This window comes from Ambystoma mexicanum, chromosome 6q (assembly GCF_040938575.1).
Source record: "Ambystoma mexicanum isolate Mex_15411 chromosome 6q, UKY_AmexF1_1, whole genome shotgun sequence".
NCBI lineage: Eukaryota > Metazoa > Chordata > Amphibia > Caudata > Ambystomatidae > Ambystoma > Ambystoma mexicanum.
The window spans coordinates 1,109,868,611-1,109,887,853 of record NC_090937.1 but is presented as its reverse complement, the minus strand read 5'-3'; the positions used below and the strand labels follow the sequence as shown (position 1 = coordinate 1,109,887,853).

The following is a 19,243-nucleotide window of genomic DNA, read 5'->3' as shown; positions in this document are numbered from 1 at the left end:
TGCCCCACTGCACCTCTGCCAGGGCTCGCACCTTCACTTTGGCAGGCTGCTATCCGCCTACGGCCGTATCCACAGGAGTTGCTTCTTTTTTTTCCACAGCTGCTTCCCCCAAATTCGTTTATTCCTAGAAAGGAGTGTTTATGTAAATCTTCATTGCAGAGAGTGCCAGGTGGACGGAGCCTCTACATTTCAGACATCGAGAATTTGTGGGGCAAATGTATTTGGCCATCTATCCATCAATTGGGTTGCGTTTGCAGATTATCTTTTATATTTTTTGATCTGACACCTATTGGGCTTCAGCAAAAAACTAAAAGCGTTCTTGGAATATGCCAGGCACAATAAATTGAGTGTTAAATCATGTAAGTCAAAATAAGTGTCCGCTAGATTAAGGATGCCCAAAACTATAAAGTGGATGCTAACTGGCAAAAAGATGGAAAAAGTCTCTGATATCTGGGTTATGAATTATCAAATAAAGTTAAAAAACATTTTATGAAATACTAAGGAACAAAGCTAAACCCCTTATTGCACAATTAAAAAGAACATACTGTGCATACTCGAGACTGTCACTGATTCTGGCCATTAAGTTCTACACTATGAAGATGGTACCTGTGATTACAGATCTATGTGATATATTTGCATTTTGAAGGGTGAACACAAAAAAGACAGATGTATTTCTTCGTATTTTTTTGGTGGCCTCAAAAATACAGAAATGCCACCTATTGAACCCCGACCCCCCACTCTCTCTGCACTGATGGCATTTCTAGTAAATCAATCCCCCAAGCCCTCCTTTTATCCCCCTACACCCACTTCTCTGTCTAACATTACTTACTTCCCCCTCATTCTCCACCACTCACCTAAACACACTTTAACCCACTTCCCCAACACACTTTAACCCACTTCCCCAACTCAAAGATTCTCCCACCTCTCCCTCGCATTCTCACTCACACACTCTGATGATTCACGGGATCTTGTCACTTGTCCCCAGAGGGGAGCCCTTCTCTGAGGCTAGGGAGGTGAGGCCGCTACACAGTAGTCCCTCTAAGGGGTGGTAAAAAAGCGTGAGGATCTCATAGGGAGAGACTCCCATCATGGGGACAAGGACTTCTGTCATGTGAAAGACCGCCCAAGACTGTTGTTCCCAGGAACCATGGCCTTATTGACTTCTTCTCTCTCCCAACCTGAAAACAATACTGTGTGTTAATGTGAAGTCTCTACTATCAGTTTAAAATCCTGGCAGAATTTCAAGACCGTCCGATTCCCTCAAACAACCTCATTAAAGACTCTGGATGGTGTCAAGATATCCACAATGGGTTTCTATCTAAAATCTCTGTCCACAAGGAAACCATCAAAAAATCCCTCAATAACATGGACCCTCTGCTCTCATCCCACACTGCTAAGTCTCCTACGAACTATCCACAAAAAATTCCGCCATTTTCATTCTCTCATTACTCAGAAAAACAAGTCTTAAGGTGATTCAAGACCTTACAGCCACATCCTATCCAAGTGACGATTGTCCCACTATCATTTTTAAAGAATGATCTGATCTTCTAGTTCCTTGGCTCACCAAGTTGATCAACTTGTCATTTGATAAGGGCACGGTTCCAGAGGTCCTGAAATCAGTATGATAACTCCACTGCTGAAAATGAAAATCTTGATCCCATTAACAAAGACAATTATCGACCGATCGCAAATGTACCTTTTATCTTGAAGATCCTCCACAAGCTTGCATATATTCATCCTCAAGATCATGTTGAAAAGCATAACATATTGTTCACTCGTCAATCTAGTTATAGGGCTCGTCATGGCACGGAAACCGCCATGCTGGATCTTAAATCCACCCTAGCAGGCATAGGGGATAAAAATCAAGCCGCTCTGTTGATGCTGTTAGACCTGTCCGCGGCCTTCAATCTTGTTGATCATACTTTGCTGGTGACAAAGCTCTGAGAGGTCGCAAATTGCTCCAAGCTGGCATCTAAATGGATAGCCTCCTTCTTGGGGCCACGCATGGTGAGGGTGTGTGTTGGCAACAACCACTCTACTCCCATTTCTCAAACCTGCGGTGTTCCAGAGGGCTCTTGTCTGTCACCGCTGCTCCTTAACTTGTATATTCGGCCACTATTAGATCTCCTGAATAGCCTGGGTGTCCAATATACAAACTACTCAGGCAGCACTCAGATTGTCATTCAGCTCAGCGGCCAATTCAAGAATGATGCAGAAACCCTTAATAACATCTACAGAGCCATCCATAACTGGATGGCCTGTAACTCTTTGGCCCTCAACAACAATAAAACCGAGCTTATGATCGTCTCCATTAAAAAAAATAGGAGCAACCTTACACCAGAATACTCCACTTTCTTGATAGTAGACCATGTTATAACTGTCTTAAGAAAAGTGAAAACACTGGGTGTTATCCTGGATGATGAACTCTCTATGAAGCCCCATCTCTCTAATATCCGGTCAAGCTGTGTTAACAAACGAATACAATATATACGACCTTTCATAACCACTGACAACTGCGCTCTCTTGTCCACAGCATTGATAAATTCCAGGCTGGACTATTGTAACAGCATGTTGACCGGCACTACGATCGCAAACATACAAGCACTCCAAGTCACTCAGAACAATGCGGTGCACAGAATCTTTAAGCAATCACGCTGTACCCATATCTCCTCTTTCAGAAAAAAACTAAACTGGCTCCCCGTAAAACATAGAATAAAACACAAAGCGCTCACATTAGCACACAAATGCATGTCGCTATCCAGTCCTACATATGTATCAGAGCCTATCAAGATCAAGCCAAATAACAGAAACCTCAGTTCCACTGTAGCTACAGTACTTGTTCAACCGAGATCCAAACTGACCAAGTTCAGATGCACTAGTTTTGATTCTCAGGCCCCCATGCTTTGGAATCTACTTCCAACGGCCATACACCAAATTCAGAACTACTCTCTTTTCAAAAAGGCCATAAAAACTCATCTCTTTAATCTAAAATAAGAACATCCAGGCTTAATCTCAATTTAAAACTTTCTGTTGTACTCCCTTCTTCTGGCCTGTTCTTCTCTATGTAAGTGTGTCTTGTCTCTTGTTCTGTGTGCGCCCTGAGGTCTGTGGGCATGTGGCACGTTATAAAAATTTAAATAAATAAATAAAATATCTTGTCTGTAAGTCCAGATAGGACCGAGACGAAGAAGAAACAAAGAAACATGCAGAACAGCAGCAGAAGGGATTAACAAAGAACTTTGATGAGGTGGCCACTTGGAGGCTTGAAGATAACTTCAGAGGCATGGATGAAATGCATTGACGCTGCACTGGGGCAGGTCCAGAAATGTAAAGTATGGACAGAGGAAGGACTAGGAGTGTTCAGGAGCAGGGAGAGCAGCTGGTGTCTGTCCTTCAGGGCCCGGGATGTTCAAACCTGACTTGCCTGAAGCATTGAGAAACAGTCGGTCTCGGAAGAAGGAGCTGATGGGAACTACGCGAGCCGGAGTACACCCGACTCGCTGCAGAAGCAGGAAGAAATCAGTGGTTGCATGGCCTCTCTGAGAAATCAGTGGTGGCATGGCCTCTTTGAGGTGGACTGGGTGGTCTATGAAACACGTGGAGATCACCGCAGCAACGGCTCCGTGGAGCCACAGAGACCAATTGGTAGGAAAGAATGAATACGCGCTGAGCGTGTGAAACCAACAGCAACCTGGAAGAACCGGTTGTGCTCTCCAGTGAAGACGCAGGCAACGGGAGTTGCGGGCAAGCCAGGTGGAGTCCAGGGAGCCCAAAGAGTTAAGTATTCCTCAGGAGTGATCACCCTTTTGCAGTAGTCCTGCCCAGAAGACTAAGAGTCATGTTTTCCTCAGAAAACAGAGTGGGGGAACCCAGAGAGCAAAGAGTCTGATATTTCTCTGGAGTGATCTCCCTCATGATATTCCAGGAAACAAGAGTCCAGAAAGTCAAAGGGATAGTCGCTCAGATTACAAGAGTAGCCTGCAAAGTAAAGAGTGTATCCGGAGTGAACTCCCTAGTCGCAGTGGGAAACCCAACACATGTGAAAGATGCCAAAAGGACCCAGAACTGTCAGGCAGTAATCTCCTCAATAGTCAAGGTATAAAAAGTCCTAAGAAAGTAAAAGCAGTAAGAGGAGTGTAGAATTCCTTAACTCTGTTGTTTGCCAATCCTTGGTAGGGGTTAAAGAGACTTATAAAGACTTATCAAGGAACAGTCTCCCAAACTCTTCCCGATAGACCAGCAGAAGGGAGCCATTCTCCTGGTCGAAGTGTATTTGATAAATCAGACCCTGTTGCAAGAGATTGCAGTGAAGGTAGCATAAAACTGGATTGTTTCACAAGGAGAAGGGAGACATTCTCCTGGTGGCTTTGATAAGAAGTTAATTGAATCCTTTTTGGTTTATTTCTTAGTGGTAGGTACGCATAGAGTAGTTGGTTTGAACAGAGCGCGCAGTATATTGGGTTTGACTTCCATTCTGACGAGCATCAGAGTTATTCTTATTCAGAGTTGAGGTCGGGAAAACCCCCTCTAGAAATGGGGAAGGCAAGTTCTTTTCTATATTTGAATAAAAGTCTATAGACAAATGACACCAACTTGTCAGCTTCCTTACTCCATCACGACACAACAGACTCGCTCACATGCACTCACCCAAAAATACTTGCCTAACTCCAGCGACTTCCCTCACCTGACCGCGCATTTCAGCCCCCTGCCCGTACTAATGTGTCGCAGGGAGCAGCTGTCATCCAAAAAATGACCCATCACACCGAGAGGAAAGGAGCATTGCAGAGAGCAAAGCAAGTGAGGGGAGGGGAGCAGAGGGGGTTTGGGGTTTGGGGTTTGGTCGTGGGCTAGGAAGGTGGGTGAATGGGTTTTGTATGATCGATTTAGAAAGACCGAATAACAACATTTAATTGGTCTTTCTAAATCAAACATAATTGTGCGCAGGAAAAAATAATTAAGAACTTCCCTTGGTACCGTTATTGAATATGGTTTGGAATTTAGATTGGATAGTGTGGGCAACATTCTCAACAGACTGGAAGGCTTAATATGGGCGCAAGATGTATCACTTCCCTCTGGTTTACCATATGTTATTGTTAGACATGAATTATGGTTAATTTCTCTGGAAACAATGGTCATATGGAAAAGGTTATGTCTATACCAATAAATGTTGAATCCTTCACCCAAATTTGAAGATTTTAAGATTTCCAAAGAGAACACATTTTCAAATGTAACCATCTTCATTGAAAATATAGACAACAGGTTAGCTCAAGTGGGATTGAATTCCGGAGAGTTAATTGGCTATCCTTTAAGAGTTAAAAAAAATATCACATGAATTGCATTGGTGTACAATATCTGCTCAAATATATACCCATTCTTTGTATGAAGAATATTCAGCCTTTCCCCAAAAAGGGGAAACTTAAAATTATATCAGCCAGCTTCCCTAGAATAACTATCATTCTTTGAGGTTTAGATTTAATCTTATTCCTATTTTAGTTTTGGGTCCCAGGTTATTGTTCATAAAACAGAGAGAACTTGTCATCTATGTAAACTGAAGTTAGAAATAGAGACCATAACTCCTCTACTTATTGACTGTTAAGCTACACGTAATGATAGGATGTTTTACTTTTCCAAATGTGTACATTCTGTTATTGATTTAGTGAAAGAACAGCTTTGGATTAGGATGATGGAAGAGCATCAAGTATCCTTAGTTTAAAATATGAATAGATTTGTACTTCACTTATGTAAAACAACTGGAAGCATCTATGTAGTATAACGTTTTCCAATGGTCATGCTTTTAATTTTTTTAAATAACTTTATGGTTTGGTATGTCATATCCATTTGTTTTTTTGTATGAATAATTTGTTTATTATGAAACCGTAACCCAATTTAAAAAATGAGAAATTGGCATCTTTTTTTAAAATCTCCAATAGTGGAAGAAATGTTCACAATATTGATATTTATCATTTAGATTTTACTCTGATTTTACCTTAAACGTAAGCAGGTAATAAGAAGATCACTTATCATCATTTACTTTGAGCCTTAGACTGGCTGTCCTCAAACTGTCATCCCCACCGGAACTACTCCTCCTGGAATTATCACACCTAAAATCTGGCCTTTATTTTGTGTGCTTTCCCACTTTATAGGCTTACACGCTATCCCCTTCCCAGAGCTGCATGCATGGTTACCACTTCTTCAGCACACTTACTTTTCCATTTTCTTGTGCCTATCTGTAGCATTTCCCTGAGCCTGTGTGCCGTTCCCCCCTGCCTGGGCCTGTGTGCCGTTCCCCCCTGCCTGAGCCTGTGTGCCGTTCCCCCCTGCCTGAGCCTGTGTGCCGTTCCCCCCTGCCTGAGCCTGTGTGCCACCCCCCCCTCCCTGAGCCTGTGTGCCGTTCCCCCTCCCTGAGCCTGTGTGCCGTTCCCTCCCCCTGAGCCTTTGTGCCGTTCCCCCTCCCTGAGCCTGTGTGCCGTGCCCCCTCCCCTGAGCCTGTGTGCCGTTCCTCCTCCCCGAGCCTGCCTGTGTGCCGTTCCCCCTCCCCGAGCCTGCCTGTGTGCCGTTCCCCCTCCCCGAGCCTGCCTGTGTGCCGTTCCCCCTTCATGGCCTTGTGCCGTGTTTCCCTTTTGGAACATGTTCCTTGTTTGCCTTTCTTATGTCTGCATAACGTCTTCACCTTCTTCAAACCTGTGCAGTGGTCCCTCATTTTGTGGGTTAACTTGCAAATGTTATTTTCATATACCCTTTCTGAGAAAGTGCTGCAAATACTCTACTAATTGTAGTCATTAGAGTGTAAACTGGCAGGGCTCCGGTGATCCCATGTGAATGCTTGGGGATTCCAAAGGTTTTTTCTATCTTTTGCAAAAGTGCTCCAATACTTTCAGTAAGAGGATGTGCCAGGAGTCTTGAAAAAGAGGGTTGAAGGACTTTGAGTACAAAAGACTTTAATGTATTAACTTGTATTTTTTCAATTTACATTTTTCATGGCTAAGTGTTTCTGTTTTGTTTTATCTTTAAGTTGCTGGCCTGTTTGGATACATAGTTGGAAAGATGTCATATATGAAGGTCTGTCAGGAGAAATTTAAGAATTTGGAGAATTCTGTACTTGGAGAGGCGCTTAGACAAGGTCGAGGTTTACCTTCTAGGTAAGCACGTGTGGCTCCAGTTTTATTATTATTATATAGTGAATACCTTCTGTAAACTATATGCATTTCTAAATTCTTATCCTGATGATGTACGAAGTACAGAAGGTAGGGGCACTTTTTATAGTGCATTGATTGTCAATATATTTTTGTTTTAAATATTGTATAGTTAAAACTGCATTAGTACAGAATGTATAAACTAACTTCATATCTACCCTTCATCGCTGGAAGTATCCCTCTGCACTCAAAGTAAAAAGATGTCTTCAGATATGAAAATATTCTACATATTCCAGTTTTCCTTGCATTAACTCAAGGTCAAATTGAAAGTCCTCTGCCGTTTCCCCTACCAGTAAAGGGACACACTTCTCAGAGATTATATCTTCAGTGAAGACTTTGTGTCCATGGAATGGGTCACATGGAAATGGGGGTGGGTGGCTTCTGTGACCAGACATGCAATCTGATTAACCTGGTTCTATATAACCTCAAACAGATATCTGTACAAGATTAGCAGTATTAACCTAGAAGGAGTCTTCATACACCTATGGTCCTGTCTTCTTTCCTCCATACTATTGGGTTGCCATTCTGAGGAAGTGGATGCGCCTGTAGCATGTTGCGCTACAGCATTAGATTGAAAAAGGGTGCCATGGCTCCTGCACCTCCTCCCCTGGCGCATGCTTCAGGTTCCGTCACCAGTGCTTTTCTCCTGCTTTAAGGCATAGTAGCATTTCGTGGTGGCTTCACTTCATTTTGCACTCAATTTATTTTTGCTGTTGTACCTTGTACATCTAAGCCGGGTGGAATGGGGTCAGACCTATTCATGCTCGTAGCCTCTCACTGCCAGCACATATGTGTTAGAAATGCCTGCTAGCACAGCACATTTTATTGTTTGTTGTCCCCCCTCATTGCGGCTCTCATGCTCGTTTTGTATGCACCCGATTTCGTTGATCTGGCTAAACGTTCCTTTAAGCCTTATTGTTGCCACTGCATGTTGGGTCTAGCGACTACACAATAGCCCACCCCTACTCTGCTCTACGAGACACCTATTGTCAATTATACCAAGTTGTTGTAGGTCTGGTAGCATTCTGTCTGCCTCTCACCTAACTAGCAATTGACTTGACTGTTAAAATGCACAATACCTTGGTTATTCACCCACACTGCTTCTCCCTCATCATTAGCTCATTCCTAAAGCTCACACACCTACCCACACTACTTCTCACTACGTACATACTGCTCACCATCTCTGACCTTACCTGGTCACCTCTCACCTTGCACACACCCACAACCACCACTTTTCAGTACCACCACTCCACCTCCGGCACTACAATGATACACCCGCCCCCCATAACAAGCCTCAACCCCTACTTAAATGCACCTGCCCTTTGGCTACAACACTTTGCAACCAAACCTACACCTAATCAACCCTGCCCTAGTCACAACAGAAACCTTAGGCTAGGAGCTCGCCTTCACCATGCACCTCTTGACCAAACTCCGACCCTCAACAGTACAGCTCCTCTATCCAAACACCACACTGTCCTGGAAACACGAAATAAGAAATACAGCTCAAGACCCCACATCACCCTTTTTCAAACAAGCACCCTCATTAACAGTCCATTATTGCCTCACGCTACCTCACCACCATCTGTCACCAACCTGACCACACTAACATACACCAGCCAGCCTTGCACCACCCTGGCCAGAAACCAGACATTAGCTTCTAGATGTCACCATCTGTCCTACCGCCAGATCCACTTCTCCCATAACAAATCACCATCGACTAACAAGAACATAAGTCACGGGCCCTACCTTCAACGAAATTGCTACAGCCCCTCCAGCACCCATCACTGTCAAAGACTCCAAGATCAAAGGAGCGCTCATCAATGCTCGCTCCATCTCTGCCCATGCCTTAGATATTGCTGACCTCATATTAACTGAAAACTTAGACTTTCTAGCCATCACAGAAACCTCACTGCATGCGGCATCTGGCCCTGCTCTGACCTTGGCTATCCCAGACAACTACTCTATTATCAGGTGTGATAGGGACACCAATCAAACCAAAGGTGGAAGCATAGCCTTCATATTCAAGAGCTCACTGGAACTTATAACTATCTCCTGCCCTCAGATCACGTCGGCTGAACTACTCTACATTAAATTACCCATCTCAGCTAACCACACTGCCACTGTGCATCTCATCTATAGACCCCCAGGTCCCATATCCTCATTAATTGAAGACATATCATCTCTCCTAGCCACTAATACTAAGCCCAACTCACAATCCTTCTGCTCGGCAAACTTAATCTAGGTTCCCAAGATGTGAATGAAACCAAAGACCTTGACCTAGCCAGTACACTAACTGATTTCGGCCTTACCCAACACATCAGAGTGCCTACTCACACTAAGGGTCGCACCCTGGATTGGGTTGCGGACTTGAACTTCTCGCTCCACATGATCCCTGTGACCCCTTGCCCTTGGTCGGATCATCACAATATAATCCTCACTATTAATCCAGCCCACCCATTGCCAAACCTAGCCTCTCACCACCCATTCACACACCTAACAAGAAGGATATCACGGTAGAGAAACTCCTCCCACTTATCCTCCCTCTGCTGGACACGGTTACAACCACCTGCTCGGACCATACCGTCTTAGTGGATACCTATAATCATGCTAAGGTGGAAGCCCTTAACACTATTGCTCCACTCGAGCTGCGCAAACAAAAACCTTGCCTCCATCTTAATACCTGGTTCACCCCTCATCTATGTGACCTGCGCAAAGACAAAAGAAAAGCAGAGGCACATTGGAAAAACTTACCATCTTCAGTTAACAAAAACAACCTAACCACTGCCTCTTCCACTTACAAAGAAGCCATATTAGCTGCAAAAAAAGAGGTGTACAACAAACGGATAATACAAGCTCAATCAAATACAAAGGAATTCTTCAAGATCCTCAAGGAACTTGAGTCTCCAGTAGCCCCCATTGACTCATGTACCCCAGACACTGCCTGGTGTGCTAACAGCCAAAAAGCACTCCTAGATAAAATTGCTCTACTGCAAACCAAAATCAATGCCAAAAGAAACCATTTATTGGATGCGACAGGTAACCCCCAGTCGTGCAACATTCCTACGCCTAAACACTCCTTTAAGCCATTCAGCTTCACACCTCTCTCTATCGAGGAGGTTGAAACTATTATTAAGAAGCTCAGGCCGTCCAATTGCCAAGGGGATTCCTGCCACGTCCCCATCATAAAAGAGGTGGCGCATTATCTTGCACCATTCAATCACCTCATTCATAAATGCCTCATTCAAATCTGGCACTGTACCTAATAACCTCAAGGATGCGTGGGTTATCGACCCGAGAAACCCATCTATCTACAGGCCCATCACCACGGTACCTTACTTACTTAAAATCCTGGACTGAGCGGCCTATCTTCAAATCCAGGGCTACTTCGAAAAAAACAACTTACTAGGTCTCAGACAATCTGGCTTCCGACCCAGACATGGGACAGAGACAGCCTTGATCGACTTAAAAACACAAATTGCGGATCTGAAAGACAAGGGTAAGCAGTCCCTTCTGCTTCTCCTTGATCTTTCAGCGGCTTTTGATCTGGTCGATCATCAAATCCTCTGCCATCACCTTAAATTAGCGGCCCACTTTTCTGATGCTGCTACATCCTGGATCAGCTCCTACTTGGCAAACAGAACCATGAGGGTTTTTTCACCTCTAGCAGCAGCAGATCCAGCACATATCCCCTGTGGAGTCCCACAAGGATCCCGCGTATCGCCCACATTATACAATGTGTTTACTAAACCGCTCTTTGACATACTTGACTATCTGGGTGTCTCCTACACCAACTATGCGGATGACACCCACATACTCATCCCCATTACTTGCGACTATGTAACTGATTCCAAAGGACCCAATGCAGTCTATACTGTCATCCAGGCCTGGATGGCACATCATGGGCTCCGCCGTAATGATGAAAAAACTGAATTACTCATCCTAAGCTCCCCCATCAAACTCACCAAACTTGACCCTGAATACAAATCCTTTATTATTTACGGAAACATTATCAAAGTCTCCAACGTCACAAAAACGCTTGGCATTTACTTAGACTCTACACTGTCCCTCAACAGACAAACCAATGCTGTTGTCTCAGCATCATCCTACACCTGCAAACTCATTACCGCTTCCAGACCTTTCTTGACAACCGACAACTGCACGATTCTTGCCAGAACACTCATCTTATACAAAATCGACTACTGCAATGCCCTCTACCTAAAGACGAGCCAAAGAAACTTGGACAAACTTCAGGTAACTCAGAACAATGCCATCAGGGCTGCACTTAAGATATCTAGGAGTTCATCTCTGACACAAGACGTAACCTTCACTGGTTACCTGTTGCATCTCGCATATCCCTCAAAACACTTGTGATAACACTCAAGGCCCAGAACAACCTTACACCTGCCTACCTTTCATCCCGCTTCTAGCGACATACTGCCACCAGACCCCTAAGGTCTGCCCATGTACATACACTGTCTCTCCCTCACTACAAACTCCAGACAGCCGGAGGATCCAGCTTCCCTGTCTTTGCAACTAAATTGTGGAACTCCCTTCCTAACAATCTCAGACTAGAAGCTTCTGTTCACTCCTTCAAAAACAGAACCAAACTCTGGTTGCATGATTTTGATACATCGGTCGCACCGCCCCTAACCACTCGAGCTGCCCGTGGGATGATGTAATCTGCCTGCACCAAATGTATGCTGCACACCAAATTCTCAGGACCTCCTTGTAATGATTCTCCTCACATTGCTTTTGTACTTCTGCAACCTTTATCTCATCTGTCTATTATTGACTGTTTTGTACTTATGTCGCACTTTCACCAGATGGAAAGTAGCTTTGATTGCCTGTAACCTGTGTAACCTTGTGTAACCAATCCCTTTAAATGATGCGCCTAGATGCCTTTGGGCAAGGTGCGCAATACAAATACCTTTCGACTCATGTGGTAGATCTGTTTCCCTTGCCGATCCACATATGATGTCTTTGGCGAGTCCCAGTCTTGTCTGGGCGGTGTCTTTTTTGCAAGCCCTTTCTTCAGACTCCATGTGTTCTACTTTCTGGTGTTTTATATGAATAGACGCAGACAACTTTGTTGCATTTTCTGCACAATCTTTGCATTATACCATTGGATCGATCCAGGTTACTGCCTTTGTGTCCCATAACCTGTAACGTTGCTGTGGCAGGGGCATGTTGGGAGCGATCAAGAGTTGCGTTCTGGCACATGAACACCCTGACTTTTCAGAATATATCTATTGCTCTTTGCGCATTAAGCTACTTTGCTTTCCTCTAATTGCTCCTGTTTTTGACTGCCCCTTTCTGTGATCCTGTTACTTGCCCCTTCACCAGTTCTGTAAATTGAGTCCATGGCACACTGGGGCCTGCACATGTTGGGTCTTGGATGACTTCAAACAAGCTTAAGCTCAATCCAATGTGACAGGGTCATGGATCTGACTCTGTCAAGAGGGGATGGGTGCTCTTCTCAGTCTGGACTGGAGTCCTACCAGGATGTGTACCAGAGCTGTCTTGCCCCAGAGGTGGGGTGTGGGATTTGGGAAGGCCTTTGTCTCTCTCCCGTCTAAATGAGTGAACTAAGTACCACCTTTTTTTTTGCCCCATACCTGTCCAGTGCTGGCCAGTTGTTTTCAGTTTGTCCTGTAGCACTAGATCACCAAGAAGGCCCGGCATTGGAGGAAGAGAGTGAGCAACCTAAGTGAGAGTTAGCCAGTGAGGAACTGTAAGGCCGCAAGGTGATCCCAATCTAGACAATGACTGGGACATTGATTTTACCTTCACTAGTAATGCAGCGCGGTCTGCACATCAAACTAGGAAGCCAACTGCTTTGCTTAGACCAATGTTTATTTGAAGTGTACTATTGTTTTATTAATTTATTTATACACAGAGGAACAATGCTCTTTTGATCACAAATGAAAATACAATAGATAAGAAGGCAGATTTGACCGGAAGCAATGAGTTTGAGTGACATTCTGACCAGGTTCAGTTGGGGAGTAAATGGAACTATCACCGGGGACAATACTTGGCTGAACATATATAGATTAAGGACAACCAACATTAGAAATTTTTAAAGGCATGTTGGCGGTATGGCCAGCTGTGTTGGGGATGTGATCATGATGGATGAAGTGCTAAAGTGGAGGCAGTGGAAAGTGAGGGGCAGGCTTGAGATGAGGAAAACATGTTAGCTAGAAGGCAGATGAGTAGGTGGATTAAGAGGGTAAATTGGAGGCGATGAGGTAGGCTTTTAGTTTGGTTTTGAAAAAATCATTATGAACTGTTTCTTGAATGTCAGGGGGAGGAGAATTCCATGCAAGTGGAGCAAGAATAGAGAAAGAGCGGAAGCACAGTGAGGGCAATATGCCACAAGGGTAGTACAGGAGGCAGAGTGAAGATTACGAGAAGGCTTGCAGAATTGGATAGATGAGGATGGAGACAGTGGTGCCTTTCCATGAATAGATTTGTGAACCAGGAGCAGACATTTTAATCTGGCTCTGTTTTGCATCATCAGCTATCGAGCCTGGTTACGGTACAAGGAAGTAGGTGTGAAGTGGGGGCGCTCAAAGAGAGTCCTGGTAGCAAAGTTAATGATCTTGTCTAGAGGACAGAAAGCATAGTTGGGGAGAGCAAAGAGGATGCTGGCACAGTAGTCCAGTTTAGAGAATACAAGAGTGGTTAAGAGATGCTTGGCGGTGTTGAAAGGAAGGAGGTGCCTGATTTTTAATATAATATTTAGGAGGCTGCGGTAAGCTGCTGTTGCAGTTTTGGAGATTAAAGTAGAAAAGGTGTGAGAAGATTCATAGATGACACACAAGGTTTCTATCTGAAAAAGAATAGGAGTTGGGAACTGGATAGGCAGGGGATGAGATGAGAGAGTGTATTTGGCAGGGAAGAAGAGCACCTCTGTTTTGGTGGATTTTTACCATCAGAGTACGAAGCCATCCAATATTTAATGGCAGAGAGACCATTTAGAATTTTGGTAACAAGGTCAGAGTAGAGTTTAGGAAAAGCGAAGATGTGGGTGTCACCTGCAAAGAGTTGATATGAGAATCCAAAGGAGGAGATTAGTGACCCAAGAGCAGAGATGTTGAGTGTAAAGATTATAGGACCCAAGGCACAGCCTTGTGGAACACCATCAGAGGAGTGAGTTGAGAGGTGCTGTTGCTCCAGGAGACATAAATTGCTGAAGTGATAGATAGGATTTAGTCCAGAATTCAGGCAAGGGCTCGATCATGTACCCCAAGAAGAAAGAGTATTAAGGAAATCAGGGTAATCAACAGTGTCAAAGGCAGGGGACAGGTCAAGGAGAATTAGCATAGATGAAAGGTTTGAGTGCTTAGCAGAGGAGATGGAGCTGTAGACATTCATGATAGGAGTTTCCGTGGAGTGACCGGAGCAAAAACCAGCTTGTTAGGGTGTCTCTAAGGATGTGGATGTCTAAGAAATTGGTAAGACAGTTGTACACAACCCTTTTGGGCTCTTTAGAAGAGGGCAGAAGGAGAGATACACAGGCTGAAAGTTAGCCGGTAGATTCCGGTCAGCCCCCTGCTTTTTTAGGAGAGAGATGACTTTGGCCATTTTAAAATGGAGGGGAAGCAAGCAGAGTCTAAGGACAGGTTGAAGAGTTTGGCAAGGTGAGAGGCCATAGAAAGTCTGTTGGGGCACAAGAGGGGTTAGCCTTCATCAGTAGAGATAATACTTCTTACATATTAGTGTGACTAAAGTGAGAGATGGAGGCAGAGGATAATGGTAGAGTAGGTGGAGTGTAGAATGTAGGATGAGGGAGGGTGAGGAAGGTCAGGAGAAAGTCTCCAATTTTGGAAATTTTGCAGCAAAGTATTCAGCTAGGTCATTAGCTGTGAGACTGGAGTTGATAGTCATAGGTTTAGGAGGAGGGAGTTTGGGGTGCCCTGCAGCCGGCGAGGATGGTTAGAGTGGGAGTCAGTGAGGCTGCAGTAGAAATCCATTTTCGCTCCATCGACGGAGGACTTGAGAGAGTTCAGGACAGAGAGGTAAAGTTTCAGTTCATCATGCAAGTGGGTATGCCTCCATTTGCACAACAGCCAACAAATGTGTTTGCGGAGAGAGTGTATGATGGTTGAGGGTGTTGAGACTTAAGGGTAACACTTAGCAGTGGGAAGTGGGAGGAGTTCTATAGTATTGATTGGAAGCTAGAGAAGAGGCAGTGTAACTAGAAGAGGCATTAGGTTTGAAGGAGGAGAGTGAGAACTGTAGGTCAGAGGGAAAGGGAGGAATGGCAGAAGGTTTACATTTTCTTTTAGTAATGGGGGAGGCAAGTGGTGAGGTGAGGTCAGAGGTTGGACAGGAGGTGATGGTGCAAACAATAGAGTGATCCCATAGGGATGGTGTGACAGTAGTATTAGTGGTTTAGAGAGAGGTGGTGATGGATACGAGATTCAAAGAGTCCTGATAGGACCTCTGGGATCCAACTGCGCCTCTAACGAACCACCATTATCAAACGCCAGGAATCATACGAACTATAAAATTGACTATCCTTTGAGCGGGCCACCATTACTGAACACTTGCAGACTGGTTCCATGTGATAGTTCCGCCGCAAAAATATCGCGATACAAAAATATCGTAATATTTTTGTGGTGAAATTCACAATGTAGCTGTGCCTCTCTAAGAATAGTGAGCAAGGGGTCTACGTCTGGATTCCCCTAGTAACTTAGGGTGAGACACAGCTACACCCTGCTGATGAGGTTCAACCAGACCGAAACACGTGTCTGGGATTGCTGTTGGTACTCTTGTTCAGAGGAGAATTGCCTAGCATTTCGGTGCTGGACTGCCCCAGGGCAGGACAAAGACTGATATGTTTAGGATATTTCTCCTCTGTGAAAGATAGTGAGCTAAAGACTCTGGGTAAGGCTTTTGTAACCAGGACTCATGTCTGGCAGAGAGTCTCCCAGGACCCCCCTTGTTATTTGCCTTAGTTCTGTTCCACACCTGTCTACCCAGTGACACTATCATGGGGATTTTGCTCAGGCATCACGATGGGGCCCACAATATCTCTTTCCAGTGCGACAGGGCCACCATTTGTTGCAGCAGGGCTGATTCCGGCGTGGGCTCATCTGCAAGCCATTTGGCCACAAAACTGAGCTGCGCCATCAGGTAGTATTTTTCCATATTGTGTAGCTGTTTCCCACCTTCTCTATGTGGAAGGGTTAGTATGTTCAGCGACATCTTGTGTCGCGCTGCACCCCACAATAATTCTCTCAGCATAACCTCTAGTAGTCTAAAAAAGGAAGCCTTAACATAGCAGTGTACAATGTGAAAATAATATAGGAACCTTGGCAAGATAATCCTTTTCGTCACTGACGCCCTGCCCATCATAGACAGTGGGAGTTTGGACCAGAACCTCATTGACCTCCTCAATCCATGAATTACAGTTGCAATGTTTGCCTCATGCATAAGCTCTGGTGTTTGCCTGATGTTCACCCCTAAATATTTAAAACTTACACGTTGCCCCTTTATTCCTACTCTTGGCAGTTCATCTGTGCTTACACCCTTCAAGCCCGCCAAAGGAAAGATGCATGATTTCTCTCTGGTGAAGCGAATGCCTGATACTTTCGAATAATAGTCTAGTATTTCTAGCGCTATTGGGTCATTAAGGTGAGGATCCTTCAAGTACAATAATACATCATCCGCGTATAATGAGATCACGTGGTTAGTTCCCCCAACCCAGATGCCTGCTTCTAGGAATTGTTTCCCGAAATAGATCGCAATCGGCTCTAACCCCAGCACATACAACCTGGGTGAGAGCGGGCACCCTTGTCTGGTCCCTCTCTGGATGTTCCAGCGCTCTAATAATACTCTTCCTGATTTAACTCTTGCCACTGGTTCAGTGTAGAGTATTTTGATCCACCTGATGAAGTGCTCCCCAAACCCAAATTCTTTGAGTACCGCAAGAAGCCATTCCCAATATATTGAGTTGAATGTTTTAATTGCATCCACCGAGACTATTGCGTAATGCTCTGGGGAATCGGACGTCTGCGCATGATATGTTGTAGCCTGTGCAGATTTTCAGCTGTGCTCCGGCCTGGTACAAAACCATTTTGGTCCCCATGTACTATGTCTCCAATTACCCTTCACCTATATTGTTTAGGGTTAGGGATAGAGGGAAAGGGTGTCTGCCCTTAGGCCATCATAACCAGCCAGGCATGTATCACAGTAGTAGCCAAACTCTAGTGACTGTCTTGAGGTAAATGAATGTCTGGTTTAGGGAGGGAGCTATCCAGGTATGACACCAATTGCTCGCTGAATGTAATGGGCCTTTGCCCAGTGCAGTCATCAGCTGTGAATAACATCAAACTCACAATGGACAGCAACTTTACACTAAAACCATGAGTTAAAGCCATTTTAAGGAGTTGCTCCTTACAACACATCATGACCCAAACAGTTCTTCTTGCAGATGACCATGACTGTTCTCTCACTGGTACGATCAAGACTTGACACTATGCCCATAGCCCTTATGTTTGACATTCCAGACTGTCTACTTAGCAGACTACAAAGAGTTAAAAAATGCAGCAGACAGATTACTTTTAAGACTGAAATGATTCGAACAAATCAGTCCAGCACTCGGCACACTTCATTGCCTCCCAATCAAAAAGATAATCCATTTCAAAACTTTACATCGCTCACCATGCAAACAATGGCTGGGGTTCGGAATCGATCACAAGAAGATTCTCTCACTACGTACTGTCGAACACGTTGATTCACCAACGAAACACTAGTAAAAGTACCAAACATTCATTGGAAATGTGATGGAGGGTTCATTTTCAACCTCTTAGCAGCCAAACTCTGGATGTCCAAATACTTAACTTTCAACAAACGAGCCAAAATCCTAGCTATTCAAAGAACAATAGCCCGAGAACTATAACAGAACAACCTCCAACTACACACTTACTCAACTGAACTTCGATCTAATAGAAAAACCCAAAACTCACATGCACCCCTGACAAAGTTAACCTGGAAATGGACTTGCCTCAGACACAACTCTCACAAATAAAATGGAATTGAATGGCTGTTAATTCAAAAAAGCTAAAGATCTATCCCATTTGTTTTTCCAGGTGGTGCTTGCTACCTTACTCCCGGAGGGCACCCAACGCTTTTCTCTATCCATTTCCCAGTCCTCTCATTTGTCTACTCCCTTCTTCTTCTCAACTAATCGAGTGTACCAATCTTAAACTTCACACACACATCCACCACAGACTGCGCCCACAGGCCTAGATGTTACTTCATGAACAATAATCAAACTTTCACTAAGCTCCCCTCCCTTGCACTATTTACACCCTGCCCACCACATCTGTGGAAAATGTTACACAAAATGCTTTTGCCTTCAGATTTTGGGTTCTCCTCTTCAGGTAACATATACTCAGGGTTCTCAGCCCAACCCATAGAATGCTGTAATGAGTCAGAAATGCGAGACGGACACAAAGGTATAGTTTACTCAAAGTTTGCCATTTTATTAAATACAAAAGTGTGAGATAAACACTTATCTTTCCCTATCCTAAGAAGGATGATCCTGCCTAGCAAACTAAAACTAAAGAAAAATGACCTAGTGTCCAAAATGTCTCTGACCCTCACACTAATACACACATCTAAATTATACAAGGAATGCTTGGCTGTCTTCAGTCCAACAAAACAATATACCAATTAAACCTTAAAGGTTTTAGAAAGTACTCCTTGTGACCAGGGTTAAGCTCCCTTCCCCCTGGATCAATTCAGGAATACCCTGAGCAAAGTTCTGATTCAACAAAGTTCTATTCAGTGTAACACAAAAAGTATTTTCATTCACTGTGTCCTTCCACTTAGTGGAGCAAATGTCTCTTTCACAGATGCTTGGTCACTAAGTCAAAACAACTGATCTCCACAGTATCCTTCTTGCTAGAGCAAGTGTCTCTCTCTCTCGAAACACAAGTTCATAAACCAAGGAAATTGTTCTCTTCAGAATGCCAAGCAATTATTAGCATATCACACTTATTCTTCAAATGAAACACTTTTGTCAGGATAGCATAGCAACT

The 19,243-nt window shown here is 44.2% G+C and overlaps 1 protein-coding gene across 3 annotated transcripts in view; it reads left to right on the top strand.

Moving 5' to 3' along the window:
• The window catches only part of OCIAD1 (OCIA domain containing 1), a 700,525-nt gene that overhangs the window by 408,837 nt on the left and 272,445 nt on the right, over window positions 1–19,243 (top strand). For all 3 annotated transcript variants that reach the window (XM_069631688.1, XM_069631689.1, XM_069631690.1), the window contains one exon: window positions 7,013–7,139. In XM_069631688.1, coding sequence (XP_069487789.1) covers window positions 7,013–7,139 — 127 coding nt within the window. The remainder of the gene's footprint in view (window positions 1–7,012; window positions 7,140–19,243) is intronic.